Below are 18,076 nucleotides of genomic sequence, written 5' to 3' on the forward strand. Positions count from 1 at the left end.
CCAAAATAAATAGTTTTTTTCCAAAATTGACACATGATAATGGTCCCTTAAGCTTCTAAAAACTTCCAAAAAATACCAAAACCGTTTGGAAACACCCAAGAAATAACCCAAGAAACACCAAAAATAGCTATACTTTAAAACGATTATTAGAATCAAAAAATATGGTTTATTTTGTCATGATATCAAAGATGTACCTATTTTGAAACGATTATTAGAATCAAAATATTTGTTTCATTTTGTGATCTTCATGTTATCAAATACATCGTATAGTTCAATGGGTCACATCCTGCATTTTGATATATATAAAAGTATTTCGCTCTTGATGTTATACATAATATATCAGTAACAACCTTCCAGACAACAAACTAGTAACAAACGAAGAAAAATATGAAAATTGCTCTCCCATTTTTCTGCTTCTACATTCTAGCAAGCAGCCATGTGTATGGTGACGTTCCAGAAATCATAGTTACTAAGGCAAGTGAGGAAGTTTTACCACCAGGACCCTTTACAAAGGCGGGTAGGTATGTACTTTTTAGTATATACAGTAGGCTGGAACGAAAAAAATGTTTTTATAGTTTCAATTTGTAATAGTGATAGAAAGTTGCCTATAGCCATTGTTAAGCCACAAATAAAATATTTTTCCAAACAAAATATTTTTAGAGATGCCGCAAAATGTTTAAAAGTTAGAATTTTTGGTTAAATTTTGCAAATTTTGATGATTTTGGTTTCACACCAAAATGTACACCAAAATGTATGTGTACCAATGTACACACTTTTCACTACTTTTTCAAGATAATTTTAGTTTTAACTTACTACAACAATCCAATATTTATCTTTACTTAAACTGGCAAAGATTCAACTTGAGTTCCACAATTAAAGAAATATTTAATAGTAAATATTTATTTCATTCCTTTATACAGTATGCCTTTTTTTATTAATTTTTTATTATTAATTTTACGAAAAAATTTAATCGTTATAAAAAGTTCTGCATGATCCAGAACTCAAGATTCAACAATCATATATCAAATTTTATGAATGTTATACGAGGTATGTCAAAAAGTTTGAATTTCACTCAGGAGTAAAGTAGCTTTATTTTTCACAATATTGAAAATTGCTATTATGAAAAGTTTAGAACATTTCAATTAGAAGGATGTAATTATATACTGAAACATAGTTTTTAATTCTAAATAACTTTTCATAATAACAATTTTCGATATTGTGAAAAATAAACGTATTTTACTCTTGAGCGAAATTCGTATTTTTTGATATACCTCGTATAAAATTGATAAAATTTGACATAAGATGATTGTATTTTAGGTTTTAGACCATGCAGAACTTTTTATTGAGGATCACTTTTTTTCGTAAAATTAATAATAAAAGAGTTATCTGAATTGAAATAACTGAAAATAATGTTAGTTATCCATAATTTTCAAAAAAAAATCAATTAGAAGGATCTAATTGCATATTAGAATATAGTTTTCAATTCCAAACAAATTCACTTTACTCTTGAGTGAAATTCAAACTTTTTGACATACCTCGTATAATATTCAAAAAATTTGAAACTTGATGATTAAATCTTAGGTTTTGGACCATGCAGAGCTTTTTATGAAGAATAACTTTTTTTCGTAAAATTAACAATAATAATGTTATATGGATACAACTTACAGGAATATACTGTATAATTTAACATCCTAACTATAATAGAAGAACACATTTCAATAGTAGAGAAAACTGGATCAACCTTCCTTGGACATATTATAACTCCTGCTGCCGGAAGAGATGAAGCTATAAAAGATGGCATAATAGGGTCTTTTCAAGGTGACAATCCTTTGAACAGCTGTCGGATGTGATGGAACTCCTACTAACATTGCCGGTGTTAACAATGGTGTAATTGCTTTAATAGAAAGAAACCTAAATTAGCCGCTGAACTGGCTGATTTATTTGCTGAACCAATGCATTGCCTTTGCGTCATTTGTTTTGCACATTGGATGGAAAAACTAAAGGCCCTAATGAATTTGGAGGGCTTCTAGGTAAAGAAATTAAAATCTGTAACCCGCTTCCTATGGTTAATTTCGCTCCCATATAAAATAACCTCTCTATTTTAGAGATCAAAGATGTTCTAAGCACAGATCAAAAATATTTACTTGAAATGTACAAAGCATGAAATGTACAAAGCAATCTCCAGTGGTGTATATTCTTCTGATCTTTCTTTAAAAACCCCTGGGAAATTAGCTCATTCACGATGGCTTACGTTGGCTAATCGCCTTCTTCGGTTACATGTTGCAACAGAGAATCCTTCAAATAATCTGAAAAGTGTAACTATGTATGTGATGAAGGTGTATGCCCGCCCCAGTCTGGATTCATATCAAACTGAAACCATTTTGTGTATATGGACCAAAACATCTATGGAGACTTACTAAATTTTCACGTTATCTTTGCGAGAAACATCTTCAAATAATTGATGCAGTAATTTAAAGTAATTGTTAATTCTCTCACCTAGAAAATATGCTTCTCTCCATGTTATGTGACAAGAGAAAACACATAAGGGAGCTAGGTCTGCGGCGAGTTTTGAAGGCAAGATCGGAACTCATAAATGGTGTAAGGACGTTTGTTGTCCCGAAGCTTAACTTTAATGTCAACTACTACATTGATATAATTAACTGGACGGAAGAAGATCTGAGCCTCCTATGACAAAACATATATCTGACGAGGATCTAAAAAAGTATACAGGGTGTTTCATTAATAATTGTCCATATAGTAACTGGAGAAACCTTAGAACAAAATACGAAGATTTAACCTAAAACCCTTAAATAAAATGTGGTTCCTTACCGAGTTACAGGGTGTTTTATCTAAAAATTTAAAAACTATTTTTGCTCAGCATTTTGAAACTATTCGACGTATCCTTTTCATACTTGGCAGAAAGTACGATTACTATACAACCTACTAAATTATGATAAACAAACGTTTCTAGCTACTACCAGGGGCGTGCGACAGGGGATAGTAAATGATTCACCCTTCTCAAATTCTACGCCACTGGAGGAATTACTATTTTAGTGCAATTTTTAGAGTCTCCAATACTTTCTACGTAAATAATATACTCTTCATTGGTAACGATAAAGTCATTAATTTTCGAGATATTTAAAGTTAAATATGAAACGGCACAGTTATTTTGATTAAGGACGGCGTTATGCAGAAAGCTACCAACCCTCAATATATCAGATATGGGGTTGGATGCATATTTGGACAACAAAATACGAGTTCTGCATTCTGTAAAATCCTACCACCTCTAGTTTAATACATAACCTAAAAAACTATAAAAATGCTAAGCCACATATTAAATTTATCTAATATTCTAATTTGCAGAAACCTACCAACCCACTTGGTAGTGTATTTTAATTTACAGAAACCTTCCAACCCACTTGGTAGAATTTTAATAAACCGCCACTTGCATCCAAGTGGGTTGGTAGCGACCAAATATTGGACTCTACAACTCTATCTACAGTTATAATAGCCGACCCTAATAATTTTATGTATTGTTTTGCGTGCGGTTTACATGGGTTTACTGGATTACCGGCGTGTTTAATGTGTTTTAGTAGCAGTGGTCTAGATTGTCTAGATAGTTAAAAAGAACTTTGAATACAGTAAAAAAGTGGTTGAAAGTACACTTTTTATTTAGCATAACGTACAGGACAGTAATCGAAGTGTTAGGATTTTAAAGGCTGCTCTTGCAATACAGGAAAATTCAGGCAAGTATCTTGTATTATATTATTTAATTTTTATCCTCCAAATTTTGGTACAAAAGCTTACTGACGGATTGTAACTAAACAAACTAGACTAAATAAATTAGGTAATCAAATTGTTACTTAGGTACTTAAAATTTGTAAATATTTTTGATTTTGTTTATGGGGCCTGGGTCCATTACGATCGGTATTATGTATCATAACATGCGTCAGCACTTTCGCATTAATAAAATTTTATTTTAGATAAAATATTTTATGAATGTGATGCGAAAACCGTAGTAGGACCAAATCCGCCAAATGTTGCCGTCCAAATCAGCACATCTGAGAACACACTACCTCCAAGTTATTATGATGTTTCAACAACTCTCACACCTGTTTCAGTTGCTACACTTACTAAATGCGACAAATTTTCTAAGGAAATGATTGTAGAAGAGCATTCTGGCAAAAAAGACAAATCCAGGTAAGTATCTTTTATTACTTATTGTTTGGGCGCCCAAGAAATAGGCTCTTGCCTTATAAAACATGTTACAACTAAATTAACTCCAGAAGTCAAACATCTTACGCTTTGGTGTGATTCTTGCGGTGGGAAAAATCGAAATATTAAGTTAATACTTATGCTTATATCAATTTTGCATGGGACACGCACAAACCTAGAAAGTATTACCGTAAAATATCTCTGTTCTGGTCCTAGTTTTTTACCCAACGACACTGATTTCAGTGATATTGAGTCGGCTCTTAAACGACAGCAAAGAATATATACCCCAAATGACTATATCGAGGTAATGCGTTCTTGTTGAAAGCAGAGACCATTGGTAGGAACCCAAATGCACGTCGAAGATTTTTTAGGCGTAATAAACATTGAGAAAAAAATTACTAATCGCAAAGTGACCGAAGCTAAAGAAAAAATTAATTGGTTGAAGATTAGATCAATCAAAATAGAAAAGTCTGACCCATTTCGGCTAATGATACAACAACACAATTTTTCACAACCGTATCAAAAAATTTCTATCAAAAAATCTTCTCGAGGTAGAACTGCTAACGAAGAAATCTTTATAGTCCAGGGCGGATCTGTTTTGAGATGGACGTTGAGAGGTGACTCAAATTTTTTTGCAGAAATTGCTTGAAAATAAATCAAATATTAATATTTGAGTTATCCTCCCTCTCAAAAAGGTCCGGAACATTGTTTAAATAATAAAAATGTCAAAAATTGAAGGAAAAATTAGATTTTTTTCTTCGTTTTTTGATTATAACTTTAAAAGTATTCATTTCCGAGAAAAGTTGTACTGACATAAAAGTTGCGTATTTAAATTTCCTACAATATAAAATTGGTTAAAATTTAAAAAAATAGTCACCCTAGTTGCAAAATAGCAATAATTGCGAAAAAACCATACAAAAACAAGTATTCGCATTTTACGTTTTTCAACCATTCATACTACACTTAGAACCTTCATATTTCACCCAGAAAAACTTTATGATATAGTAAAATAATACTGTAAATTTCTTTAAGATCGGTTTAATAGATTTTGCAAAATATATTTTGCAATCCAGCTTTCGCAAAAAAATTTATTTTTTCAAAATGTTACAGGACTGAAAATAAAGCAGATAGCAAGTTAAATTTTTTTTTGCTTATAGAAGTGTACTGTACCTTTCATTTGCAATTTTCAAAATTAAAATCGATTAATTACCACGGCGTCAGAAAATTTTTGAAATAAACAATAATTTTTGGTGCTACGCGCAGGACAGCGGTGTTCCATTCACACAAGTTGATTTCCACCAAAATTTCTTCCAATCTCTATCTAATATATTATTTTCTTACTCTATATTTTGTTGTATTTTAATATTTTAATTCCACATAAGTCAAACTAAGTTTATTATTGTTTGTGAAATATTGTTTAAACAATTGCATATGTTTAAAAATAATAAACTTTTATTATTTAAGTTAAAATATATGAACAAAGAAAGTTTTTGCTAATAAAAGTGTTATTTCAAAGGATAGAGTATGTGTTTTTATTTTGCAATAAACAAATTTATTTATTTATATCGAAATATAATCAAAATTAAAATGTATCAATCATTATCAAAGGTCATTGGAATGCCCAATCAGAGCAAACTATCCGCTGTCCTGCGCGTAGCACCAATAATTAATGTTTATTTAAAAAAATTCCTGACGCCGTGGTGTTAATCAATTTTAATTTTGCAAAATTGCGAATGAAAGGTACAGTACACTCCTATGCGCAAAAAAAATTTCAACTTGCTATCTGCTTTATTTTCAGTCCTGTAACATTTTGAAAAAATGAATATTTTTTACGAAAGCTGGATTGCAAAATTTATTTTGCAAAATCTATTGAACTGATCTTAATGAAATTTACAGTATTGTTTTACTGTATCATAAAGTTTTTCAGGGTGAAATATGAAGGTCCTAAGTGTAGCATAAATGGTTGAAAAACGTAAAATACGAATACTTGTTTTTGTATGTTTTTTTCACAATTATTGCTATTTGGCAACAAGGGTGACTATTTTTTAAATTTTTAACCAATTCTGTATTGTAAGAAATTTAATTACGCAACTTTTATGTCAGTACAACTTTTCTCGGAAATGAATATTTTTAAAGTTATAATCAAAAAACCAAGAAAAAAATCGAATTTTTCCTTAATTTTTTGACATTTTGATTATTTAAACAATGTTCCGTACCTTTTTGAGAGGGAGGATAACTCAAATATTATTATTTGAGTTATTTTCAAGCAATTTCTGCAAAAAAATTTAAGTCACCTCTCAACGTCCAAATGTACTAATATTTTTACAGATGCGCCCTGGTCTATTAGCGATTTAATACCACTGTGGTCTAACGGAAAGCCTATCGCTGAGGCAAAATTACAAAATTTAAAGGAAATGATGCACCTTATTCCTGCTAATGCATTGATTTTTATCAAAATTTGCAGGGTGCCAATGTAACTGAAGATGTTGAGGGTTACAATGTCAATGTTGAAGATCTAGATTTTGAAGTGGATGAAGTAGATTAATATTAAAATTTATTAAAATAATACGTTAAATATTCATATCCTTAACTTTCCTGTAAATAAAAATATTTTTTCTAACTTTACTATTGTTTTGATTTAATATTGTTGGTATTAATTTCCCACTTTGCAAAATGCAGAAACCTACCAATCCACAAAAATTGGCCATTTCTCTTTTTAGTTTACAATTAAAATATTTAAACATGTAGAAAATACCAAAATATTTATCCACAGTCAAAAAAAAAGTTACAAAGTAGTAGCAACATATCCTACAGATTTTTTAAATTAATAAAAACTTTAAACTTGATTATCTCAGTTTGCCACTATTGAGGGTTGGTAGCTTTCTGCATAACGCCATCCAATGATATATTATGATTAATATGAATAAAAATTTAAAAATTATTTGTACCCAGTACTTTAAAACTATTTGGCGTTTCCTTATCATACTTGGCAGAAAGTGTAAGTACTGTACACCCTACTATAGTAAGATAATTACACGTTTCTAGCTACTACCAGAGGCGTACGACAGGGGATAGTGTCTGGTTGACCCTTCCCAAATTCTACGCCACTGACGAAATTGCTATTTTAGTGTAATTTTTTTATTTTTAAATACTTTTTATGTAAATAATATACTCTTCATTCGTAACGATAAAATGATTAGTTTTCGAGATATTTGAAATTAAAAATGAAGCGACACAATACATTAATCAAAATAACCGTGTCGTTTCATTTTTAACTTCACAGATCTCGAAAACTAATGACTTTATCGTTACGAATGAAGAGGATATTATTTTCATAGTAAGTATTGGAGAATCCAAAAATTGAACTAAAACAGCAATTCCGCCAGTGGCGTACAATTTGGAAAGGGTCAACCATTCACTTTAACCCGTAGTACACCTGTGGTAATAGCCAGAAACGTTTGTTTAACATAATTTAGTAGTTTGTATAGTACCTATACTTACTGTGAAAAGGATACGTCGAATCGTTTTAAAATGCTGAGCAAAAATAGATTTTATATTTTTAGATAAAACACCCTGTAACTCAGTAAAAAACCACATTTTATTTAAGTGTTTTAGGTTAAATCTTCGTATTTTGTTCTAAGGTTTCTCCAGTTACTGTATGGACAATTATTAATGAAACACCCTGTATAAGTGAAGCCAGAGACCCTAGTTGTCAGGTGCAGTATGTGGATTTTTCGTATTTTCCCTGTCATATACAGGCAGTGAAAAGAGTAATAAAACTCGTGACTGAGTCATCTCTTAGTGTATGTAGTCTTGAAGCAAAAATGGCTGTGTTAGAGCAAATATTGCTTCCCAAAAGATTATGCCCAAGTTTGAGCCAAAAAACAATTTATTTAAGTATCAAAAGGAATATTATAACTAAAAAATCTTATAGCAATGTCTACATATTATAGCAATGGTAACAATGTTAACTGTTATTAGAAACAATATTTAACTAAGAAATGTTAGCTAAGGCACCAGGTTAAATAAATAAAATATTTGAAATTTTCTGCATTTTTTGTTAAAAACCTATCTTTTCCAACCGCTTGCGGCACCTCAAGATGCAAACCTGTTGCTTCAAAAACATTACTTAAAAAACTTGACAGCATACACAACGCTGGTATTAGTGCACTTGGAGCCTTCCGGACAACTCCTTCCGAAAGCATACTGAGCGAAGCCGGCGAACCACCTCTAAACTACCGAAGAATATACTAGGCTCTAGCACATCCTACATCTATAGCCTTAAATATAAAGAAACCCCTCTTCTGTAATACTTTTAATAACAAATATATCAATTACAGTGGAACCTCGATAACTCGGATTAATCGGGACCGCGGCCGATCCGGGTTATCGAAAATCCGAGATAGCCGGAGATTATGGTAAAAATTAATAAAATACGGTATACTTACAGATAAACTCCGTTAGAATTGAAATAACATGAAATATATTTATAAATATGCACAGTACCTACTCATTAAAATTACTAAAAAAAACACCAAACAAAAACGTAAGCAAACGGAAGCGAACAATACAAGACACACAATACAGTCACAACGATGTAATGTTATTTAAGAACAGTGAAAACTAAAGATCATTGTTTATAAAATAATTTTTTAAATAGTCTTTCCCAAACAATGCTAAGACAGTTTGAAATAAAAAGGAATAGGTACTACAGACAGGTGGCTGTTGTTTCTTCGGCGTGTGCTATGAGTCATTTTTAATATCGTATAGTTCAAATTACACACATACACATTATCTCTCAAATATTATATTACATACATTTTTATTGTTGAAAGATTTGTCTGATAATTATCTATTTTGATGGGAAATAAGCCACAATTAAATTGAAAAATACAAAATATTGAAAATCAAAATGTTTATCTGATGAAAATCGGTCCGGGTTAGCCGGACTTCCGGGTTATCGGGGCCGACTTATCGGGGTTCCACTGTATTACAATAATAAGCCCCGTGCCCCCAAACCTTACTACGAGAGAATCCGATTAAGTATATAGTTTCAGACTGAACATTCAATTCCCAACAGTATTTCAAACGAATTCCAATTACTATCTACCTTGGACTATCGAACAGCCCAAAGTCACTACAGCGTTAAATACTTATACAGAGTGAGTCTGTAATTTGGAATAAATTCAATATCTCAAATACTAAAGGTTTTTTTGAAAAATGCTCAGACCTGTCAATTAGTATTTCAAATTGTCTTTAATTGTCTTTTTTGACATACAATAATAATGTATACAGAGTGTCACAATTTAGAGATATGGCGTCATCGTTTGATTTTTTTAAATGGCAACACTGTCATTTGATAGCTATTTTGATAGGGTGTGTAAAGTTATGCATAACGGCAAAATATCAAATTTTTATTCTCTACCATTTACAAGATAATAAAAAATAACAAAGTTACGTCTGTAATTTGGAATAAATTCAATAATTTAAATACTAATTGTTTTTTTGAAAAATGCTCAGACCCTTCGATTAGTATTTCAAATTGTCATTTTTGACATACAATAATAATGTATACAGGGTGACCCAATTTAGAGATATGACGTCATCGTTGATTTTTTTAAAAGGCAACACTGTCATTTTGATAGCTATTTTGATAGGGTGTGTAAAGTATATATGACTGCAAAATTTAAAATTTTTCTTTCCTACCATTTAAAAGATCATAAAAAATAACAAAGATAACAAAGTAACATTTATTGACTTGAATTATCGGAAACATTTTCTTGATGTGTAGAACAAAAGACTCAATTGGTGCGTAGCTGTAGCTACAAAAATCATGGTTTTACGATATAAGCCTCTGAAGTTATAGGTACAATGAGGACTTTTGAGTTGGAATACATTCATTTTCTCGAGAATGGACGAGAGTTGGAATAAATTCATTTTCTCGAGAATGGGCCACTCTGGAGATAAATTACGAATCAGGTAGATTTTTGTTTTTAAATTATAATTTTTTGGCATATATATCATACTAGTGACGTCATTCATGTGGGCGTGATGACGTAATCGATGATTTTTTTTAAATAATAATAGGGGTCATGTGATTCCCCATTTGAAAGGTTATTAAATTCTCTATTCATTATTATAAACATTAACATAATTATTAATACAGGGTGGCCAAAATTTTTTTAACTAAATTAATTGAGACCAAAGGAAGAATGTATATAATTTATTTAATTCGAAATACATTTTACTGTTGTCCGAAAATATAAAAAAAAATGTTTATTTGATAAATAAATATTGTTTTTCGCTTAAATTCAATATTAAAGCTGCCACCCACGTGCCTCTTAGCAGCTTGAACATTTAGTTTAAGCGAAAAGAAATGTTTATTTTTCAAATTAACATTCTTTCTGTTTTCTGGCAGCAGTAAAATGTATTTCGAATTTAATAAATTATATATATTCTTCATTTTGTCTCAATTAATTTAATTCAAAAAAAGTTTTGGGCACCCTGTATATATAATTATATAAATGTTTATATCAGTGAATAGAGAATTGTATAACCTTTCAAATGAGCTATCACACGATCCCTATTCTTATTTAAAAAATCATCCCTATTCTTATTTAAAAAAGTCATCATGCCCAGATGGATAACGTGATTAGTATGATATACATATACGCCAAAAAATTATAATTTAAAAATAAAAATCGACCTGACTCGTAATTTATCTCCAGAGTCGCCCATTCTCGAGAGAATGAATTTATTCCGACTCAAACGTCCTCATTCTACTAAAAAAAATACCTACAACTTCAAAGGCTTAAATCTTAAAACCATGGTTTTTGGAGCTACGCGCCCATTAAGTCTTTTGTGCTACACATCAAGGACCACCAAAACCCAGATCTGAGGTATAAATAGAAATTCGAATGGCATTTTTATTCGCCCCTGGGGTGCTCTTGTGGAAAAAGATTAAACAAATAGTTTTACAACTAAAAAGAGTAAGCTATGTCAAGATTGGGGCTGTTTTCTTTTTAAACCTGTTTTCATTTTTCTGACGAGTATTTTCAAATTGAAGCTGATTACTTGTAGACAAATAAACTATCCTCCAATAAAGCGTCCCAGGAAAGCACCTCAAAAATATTATGATGGTAAATAATATGTAATAATTTAGCACTTTTTTAACAGATTGTAGCCTCGGTGTAGAACAAGATGGACTCGTATGTCAAGCCTATATCCCCGTTTATAGATGGAGCGACGCTGAGAAAAAATGTATCAAAGACATCTATGGAGGCTGCCGTTCGACCAAAAACAATTTCCTTACAGAAGCAGATTGTGTAAAAACGGCAACTCCAGTTTGTTCTAATTGATTGTATATCGATACGTATACAATATAAAAACTTATTGTATTTTATAAAAACAATAAAAAATTTAATTGTTTCCTTTTTCCCTTGCTTTCCTGCAAAATCCGTAAAGGATATAAATCGGTCTTATGCCTGGCCTTGTAAAGAAGGACAGACTGCACCGCACCGTGCAAAGCTCTTCTCTTAGGTATTTTGTCTTAAATGACTAGAGATTATAATCAAAGGGAAGAATATCGAAATCAAAATAACAATCCCAACTTACCACCCTATTCAAAACCCTCCTTCTGCATGGGCTGTAGATAAACCACGAATGATCAGTGATCTATCAAAATTTAATAAACATGAATCCCCACCAATTATAGTATTAAATCACTCCAAAAGCATTATGGATAGATTTAGCAACTACCAAAGCATCTACATACATGCATCATAATGCGCGCATAATGCTAAATATAAGCTGCATAATAACTGGACCATCTCCAAGCCCTAACTGTCGCAATCCTTAAAGCTCCAAAATTATTTAACAAAAAAATGGATCAGAAAAATAACACAATCAAAACTGACTCAGTGAACGCCCTTTGTGACATCCAAAACATATATACACTTTAGCAACCGTCAAGAACTTCAAAATGCTGCAAAGTCAAAGAAACACATGGTATGTTTTATACTCTGAGTTCCATCTCATATTGAAATAGGTACACGGTAACGAGGTTGTGGACTGCCTAGGTTAAGAACCATAGTTAGTTGTTTGTGGCAAAATAAATGGTTGCACTGTTCCGAAAAACTAAGTCAAATTATTTTTTTTGTTACCTAGGAAAAAACAAGTCATTGTTTTCGACTTCGACTTGACTCCACGGCTCATACACTTCTTTACCGAATCACAAGAGACAATTTCCCATACTGCAACAAGTATCAAACCAACATAACAATAAAATATTGCAACAAACCAGCCCCTTGTGCGGCGCCTATCTAAGGGATGTTTTAATATGCTTTTGGTCAACCACAAATACATGGCCAGTGTCCTAGTCTGTGGGAGATCCAAGTACTTGTGTTTATATTTTAAGGTTTTCAGATGTGAATAGAACACACAAAGACATTTATTTGCTTTTGCTTTAGTTAACGATCAATTTTTGTATGGTAAACACGAAATACACAGCTCGATCCACTATCGTGATTTTCATTGTAAAAAACCCTCAACCCTCTAAGATTAATTATTATTATTAGTAAAATCACATCATAAATTCAGCTATCCAACGCATATTACGTAATATTCGTCACCCATCGTGGACTGTATGTCATATTTGGCACCCAACGTGGGGATTTTATTTGAAAATTATCGGTGGATCGGACCATATTCGCGAGTATAAGATCGTTAGCTCAAAGTTAAAAAAATTAAGTGCTTCGCTAATTACATTTTATCAAATTGTACATTAGCTTCGGTATAAATAATTAGTGGACCTACTGTTTGTTAACAAATATCAAAGAGATTTGGTAATTATAGTATTCGGACATAATTGGCTTCGGTATATAATTAGTCGACATATTGTTCAAAGTGCTTTGGGTATTCGAACGCTTTCTCTATTTAATTTATTAGTTTTAGACAATTGACTGCTTCGGTACTACTTACTGGATTTTACGTGTGAAAACCTTCTGTTTTGTCGAACTCAAAAGTGATTTAGTGCCAGTTGTTCCAAGGTTCTAAGGATCATACAGTGTGGTGTGCAAAATGGTGCTGGAGGTATTTTTTTAACAAGCTTGGACACAGCTATTTACTGGAAAGTTCTTTCCAATTTTTGCATCCAAAATCATTTGTACAAGTAACGTTCTACGTAAAACAGAAACCTTAAACATTTGAGTGCGATAAATCATTCTGACTCTGATTTTTCAAATAGATCCGTGGATAGTGGATATAAACATTAAAGACATAACTCAAAACGTGGTGTTGACCAATGAACAGTTCCAAGGGCTTTTGCCGAGATTGTCGGTACAAAGTGCTCCCGTCTTGCCGTCGTGCCAAAGTGGTAACCTGTCGATATGCCATTCGCGTTTTAATGGACACCAGGATACCAACGTAAATGCCTTTATTAGCTCCGTATAAATATATAAAGATTGTGCATTAGTGTCGGACGATTATGCATTTCGGGGACTCGCGATGCTTTACGATGATTTCGCGGCAAAATGGTATCAAGAAGTTAAAGATATAATTTCGACATGGGAGGAACTTGTTCGTCAATTAATAATTACGTTCGGTTTGAAAAATCCGTCATACCGTGTGTATCGTGAACTATTTGTGTAGCATTATAAATTCCGCTACAATGTTTTGTTTTAAACCCGCCTAATATATAATTATTCCTTGTATTTGGAGTTGGTAATATCATTCATTAAAAAATCCTAAACGGCCCCTGTTGGAAATATTTAAAATGATTACGCAACATTTAGAAACCTTATGAAACTTTATGTTCATCTGTGTAAGCATTTGTTATTCTAGAATAATTCGTTGAAAGTCATTGAAACAGTCTACGCATATTTTCTTTTATTTTGAGCGCTACGAATCCCATGCTACTATTGGAGTAGATTTTGAAAGATCCCTTGGTTGTCTCTGCCGATTGGTCAATGGCTTCAGCCGAGGAAAGTGATCGGCTCGACGCGCGAGAAGAATGTGAAAGGAGAAACTCCCGTCGAACTCACAAGAAACCACACCTACCGACATAGATTGGCTGTTGTCGCTATGTGAAATCGATTGGATGGTGTACAATTGATTTTGTGTCTATTGAAGAATATCCATGAAGAATTTCACTCCATAATGTTGGATTTTTAAGGTGAAAATTAGATACGCAGTACAAATAAATTGTGTGACGCAGTTGTAGCCGATAGGTATGTGGTGGAAGTTTCTATTCTTTTTGAAGCCCTGTGTAGTCAAAAATGGTCCAGTTTTAATAGTATTAAACGCTCCCGATGAGATGTCTGATTTTTGTGCCAGTTTTTGTTCTGTGCCCATTTTCTCAGGAGCCTGTTTTCGTCATAAGGAGCCCCCCCCCCCTGTTGATTTACACATGGAGATGGAAGTTTTTGTTTGTCTAGTGTGACAAGGAGATGATTTTTAAATAAAGAAAGTTACTGTACGATTTTGTTTTTAAAAGGTGATTAAATTCCAAGTAAATATTAAAATGTGCAGTTGGTAAATTCTTTTTAATATTATTATGGAGATTGCTTTCAATATGGTAAAGTTTTTTGTAAACAGAATAATTTTAGGATGTTAAATATCCGAATACGACACCGTTATTTTTGCAGACAGTTTGAACAGTTTACAGCAACTAATAAACAAAGTAAATGAAGTAAGTGAAAGATTTGGACTTCAAGTAAATATATCAAAAACTAAATTTATGATTATCAGCAAAAATAAAATTAGAGACGCCCAACTACTTATCAATAATACACCAGTAGACCGAGTAAAAGAGTATAACTGTCTTGGAACAATAGTAAACGAACAATGGGATCACTCACAAGAAATAAAATGTAGAATAGAGAAGAGTAGATGAATAAGGCGGATCCCGCTCACCGTGGGAAAAAAGTGAGCCAGAATTGGTATACCGATTCCCGCTCACCGTGGGAAAAAAGTGGTCCAGAATCGGTATACCGATTCCCGCTCACGATGAGCCATCAGGGTCCTTGGCATCGACGGCTCGTTGAATGTACAAGAAGTAAAAGAAGCGACCAACAATGACCAGAGGGTCGTAAGAAGATTGTTGATTTTGAAAAGGCAAAAGGCAATGTATGCACCAACATGTGAAGTACATGACAATGGCCATTCTGAAAGTTTATAAAAATTTGAAATGCTATACAATCATCATCATGACAATGGCCCATTCTGAACGTTTATAAAAATGTGAAATGCTATACGATCATCATATATAGGGCTGAAAATATAATATATGTACAAATTATGAAAAATCAAATATTTTGAAGTATTTATAAAAATATTTTAAATAACAAGTTGTTTATCAACATTCCGGATGTGGATGGCTGACAAGGAAAGAGTGCAGACGATTTTTTTGCAACAACAGGAAACCGCTAAAGATATGACAAACCACAATGCTAAAAGTCCGGATGTAGTCAGATGATAATAACATGTAACCACAGATATTAGTATTATAAACTGTTATCAGTTTCCGGTAACCACAATAACATATTTTTACAGGAAATGTGTTATCGTGGTTAACGGAAAAAATATGTTATTTTACGGAAAATAAGTTGAGACAAAAACAACCACACATACACATTGCCAAAACGGCATTACAGCATATCTTCTTTGCTAATGATCCGATTTTGACGTATGGGGTGTCAAATGAAAGCGGTGGCGACACAGAAGCCAACTGTCAATTCTTCTTCAGTAGATAGGCAAAGCGGTTTCTGGCGCAACCCCTAAATCGCAACCCTTAAATATTAATAAATGCCAAACGGCTTAACGTAGGATGACGTGTGACGTATCGTTGGAAAGGGGATGAAAAAGGGGGTTGAACGTAGTATGTGGCGTGCGCATCGGAATATGCCAAAAGGGCATTACGTCATATCTTCTTTTCTATTGGTCCGATTTTGACGTAAGAGGGCTCGTCGGAACGGGGAGGGGGTAACGAACACATAAAAAAGATGGCGGCAGTGCCAAAAGGGCATTACGTCATATCTTCGTTTCTATTGGTCCGATTTTGACGTAAGAGGGCTCGTCGGAACGGGGAGGGGGTAACGAACACATAAAAAAGATGGCGGCAGTGTCAAAAGGGCATTACAGCATATCTTCGTTGCTATTGGTCCGATTTTGACGTATGGGGTGTCAAATGAAAGCGGTGGCGACACAGAAGCCAACTGTCAATTCTTCTTCTTCTTTTCGTTTGTCAATTCTTCTTCTTCTTTTTTCGTCCGTTAAATCTTATGTCAACGATTGCGTGGAAAAGCCAACTGTCAATTCTTCTTCTGTCAACGTTCAATATTAACTGTCAGTTCTTCTTCTTTTCCGTATAGTGCCTAACAGAACGTGAGATTTGACGTATGACGTGACATTTATGTGTGACGTGGCAAAGCGCTGACATTCGACGCAGAACGTGACATTTGACGTAGATATGTGACATTGTTCAGTTTTCCGTCCGACATTTGACGCAGAACGTGGCATTTATGAGACATTGTGACACTGAGCATGTTCAGTACTGATATGAATCCCACCGAGTACATACATAGGGTTATGGAATTTCAAACTAAACTTAATCAGTTAAATAAAGATATTAAATCATATGAGGATATAAAACAAATTAAAAGACATTTCGATAGTTTGCATATTGAGGACAAAACGTGGAAGCCTGAAGAGTTGAATTTACAGCAGCAGCAGCAAGGTCTTTACGCTTTTAGAAAACTACCACAAGCTACATATCCATTGAGACGTATTCAGCCTACACCATGGGTGCCAGCAACAACACCAGCGAGTATGTGAAAAGTGAAATAGACAATGTCTTTGCAATGTCTTGTGTAATATTAGCATCTATATTTATCTTAATTTTAAAAATTATGTTTGAAATTGTAAAGAGAAAATTTGAATCTTCATGTAATATAAGACTTGATCAGTAAATAAGGTGTTTAAATAAAAAAGCAAAAATCTCTCTCTAAAAATATTTATTTATACATAGAAAAATTACAATGGTAATATTGTATAAGAAAACCAGTGACGTAGACGATCCACATTTCTTTCTGTACACGAAAATAGTCCAACGGCGTGACAGGGGTTTGTAGCAGGACCAACGTTTCCAGTAGCAAGAGGCGTGCCATCAAACTTGCAAACATCAATAATAAGGGGAAAAACTCCAAAAATGTGACATTTCTTGCTTAAAAATTCTGCTTTTTGTTCTCCTCGAACGTATATGTAATCGGCTGCATACAACAACTTGGTTTCTAGTATTTCATTTATTTTGGACAATTCTACTGCTCCATCAGAATATCGAATGCCAAGCAGTTTTTTCTCCACGTATGATGCTGTCTTCTTATCATCATTACTTAGCGCATTGAATGGTTTCGGAGGTAAAAAGATGTAATGACTTCGTTTAAAACCTATTTCGATGGTAAGTTCTTTGGGAACAAACCACCCGTCCACAGCGAATCCCTGAATATCTACGAATGCTACTCTCATGATGACTGCTCTTGTACTACTGACACTTTATGCGTCTAATTTAGACTTTTTACAATTTCGGTAAGTGGGTAGTACTCCATTACGCAGTCGTGAATTATAATGCAGTAGGCCTTGGTATTTTCGGGAAAACCATTATGTGCTTCAATATCTAGTTTTACGTCAACAGTGGATGCTTTCATGCTTTCTTCTTGTTTTGAACAGTCGATGACGAACAATGCACGATTCTTGAAAGCTGAGAAATCGAGTAGAGGTCGCTTTTGGTGGGAATGTACGTAGCTGGGATAAAATTCGGTATAGTTGAAATAGGCCTCGTTGTAGTCAGTTTTGCTGAAATCCAACT

At 33.1% G+C, this 18,076-nt stretch overlaps 1 protein-coding gene across 3 annotated transcripts in view; it reads left to right on the forward strand.

Annotated features, from left to right (window-relative positions):
- The first annotated feature begins 261 nt into the window (after positions 1–261).
- The window catches only part of LOC126892824 (trypsin inhibitor-like), a 60,950-nt gene continuing 43,135 nt past the window's right edge, over positions 262–18,076 (forward strand). Inside the window, exons 1-2 of one of the 3 annotated variants that reach the window (XM_050662557.1) lie at positions 268–517; positions 11,392–11,643. In XM_050662557.1, the coding sequence (XP_050518514.1) occupies positions 388–517; positions 11,392–11,573 (312 nt within the window). In that variant the 5' untranslated portion in view covers positions 268–387 and the 3' untranslated portion in view covers positions 11,574–11,643. Of the gene's footprint in view, positions 522–11,391; positions 11,644–18,076 lie in introns of those variants that run through there. The other 2 variants (XR_007701015.1, XM_050662558.1) reach the window with 2 other exon arrangements.

Source organism: Diabrotica virgifera, chromosome 9 (genome assembly GCF_917563875.1).
Source record: "Diabrotica virgifera virgifera chromosome 9, PGI_DIABVI_V3a".
Taxonomy (NCBI): Eukaryota; Metazoa; Arthropoda; class Insecta; order Coleoptera; family Chrysomelidae; genus Diabrotica; species Diabrotica virgifera.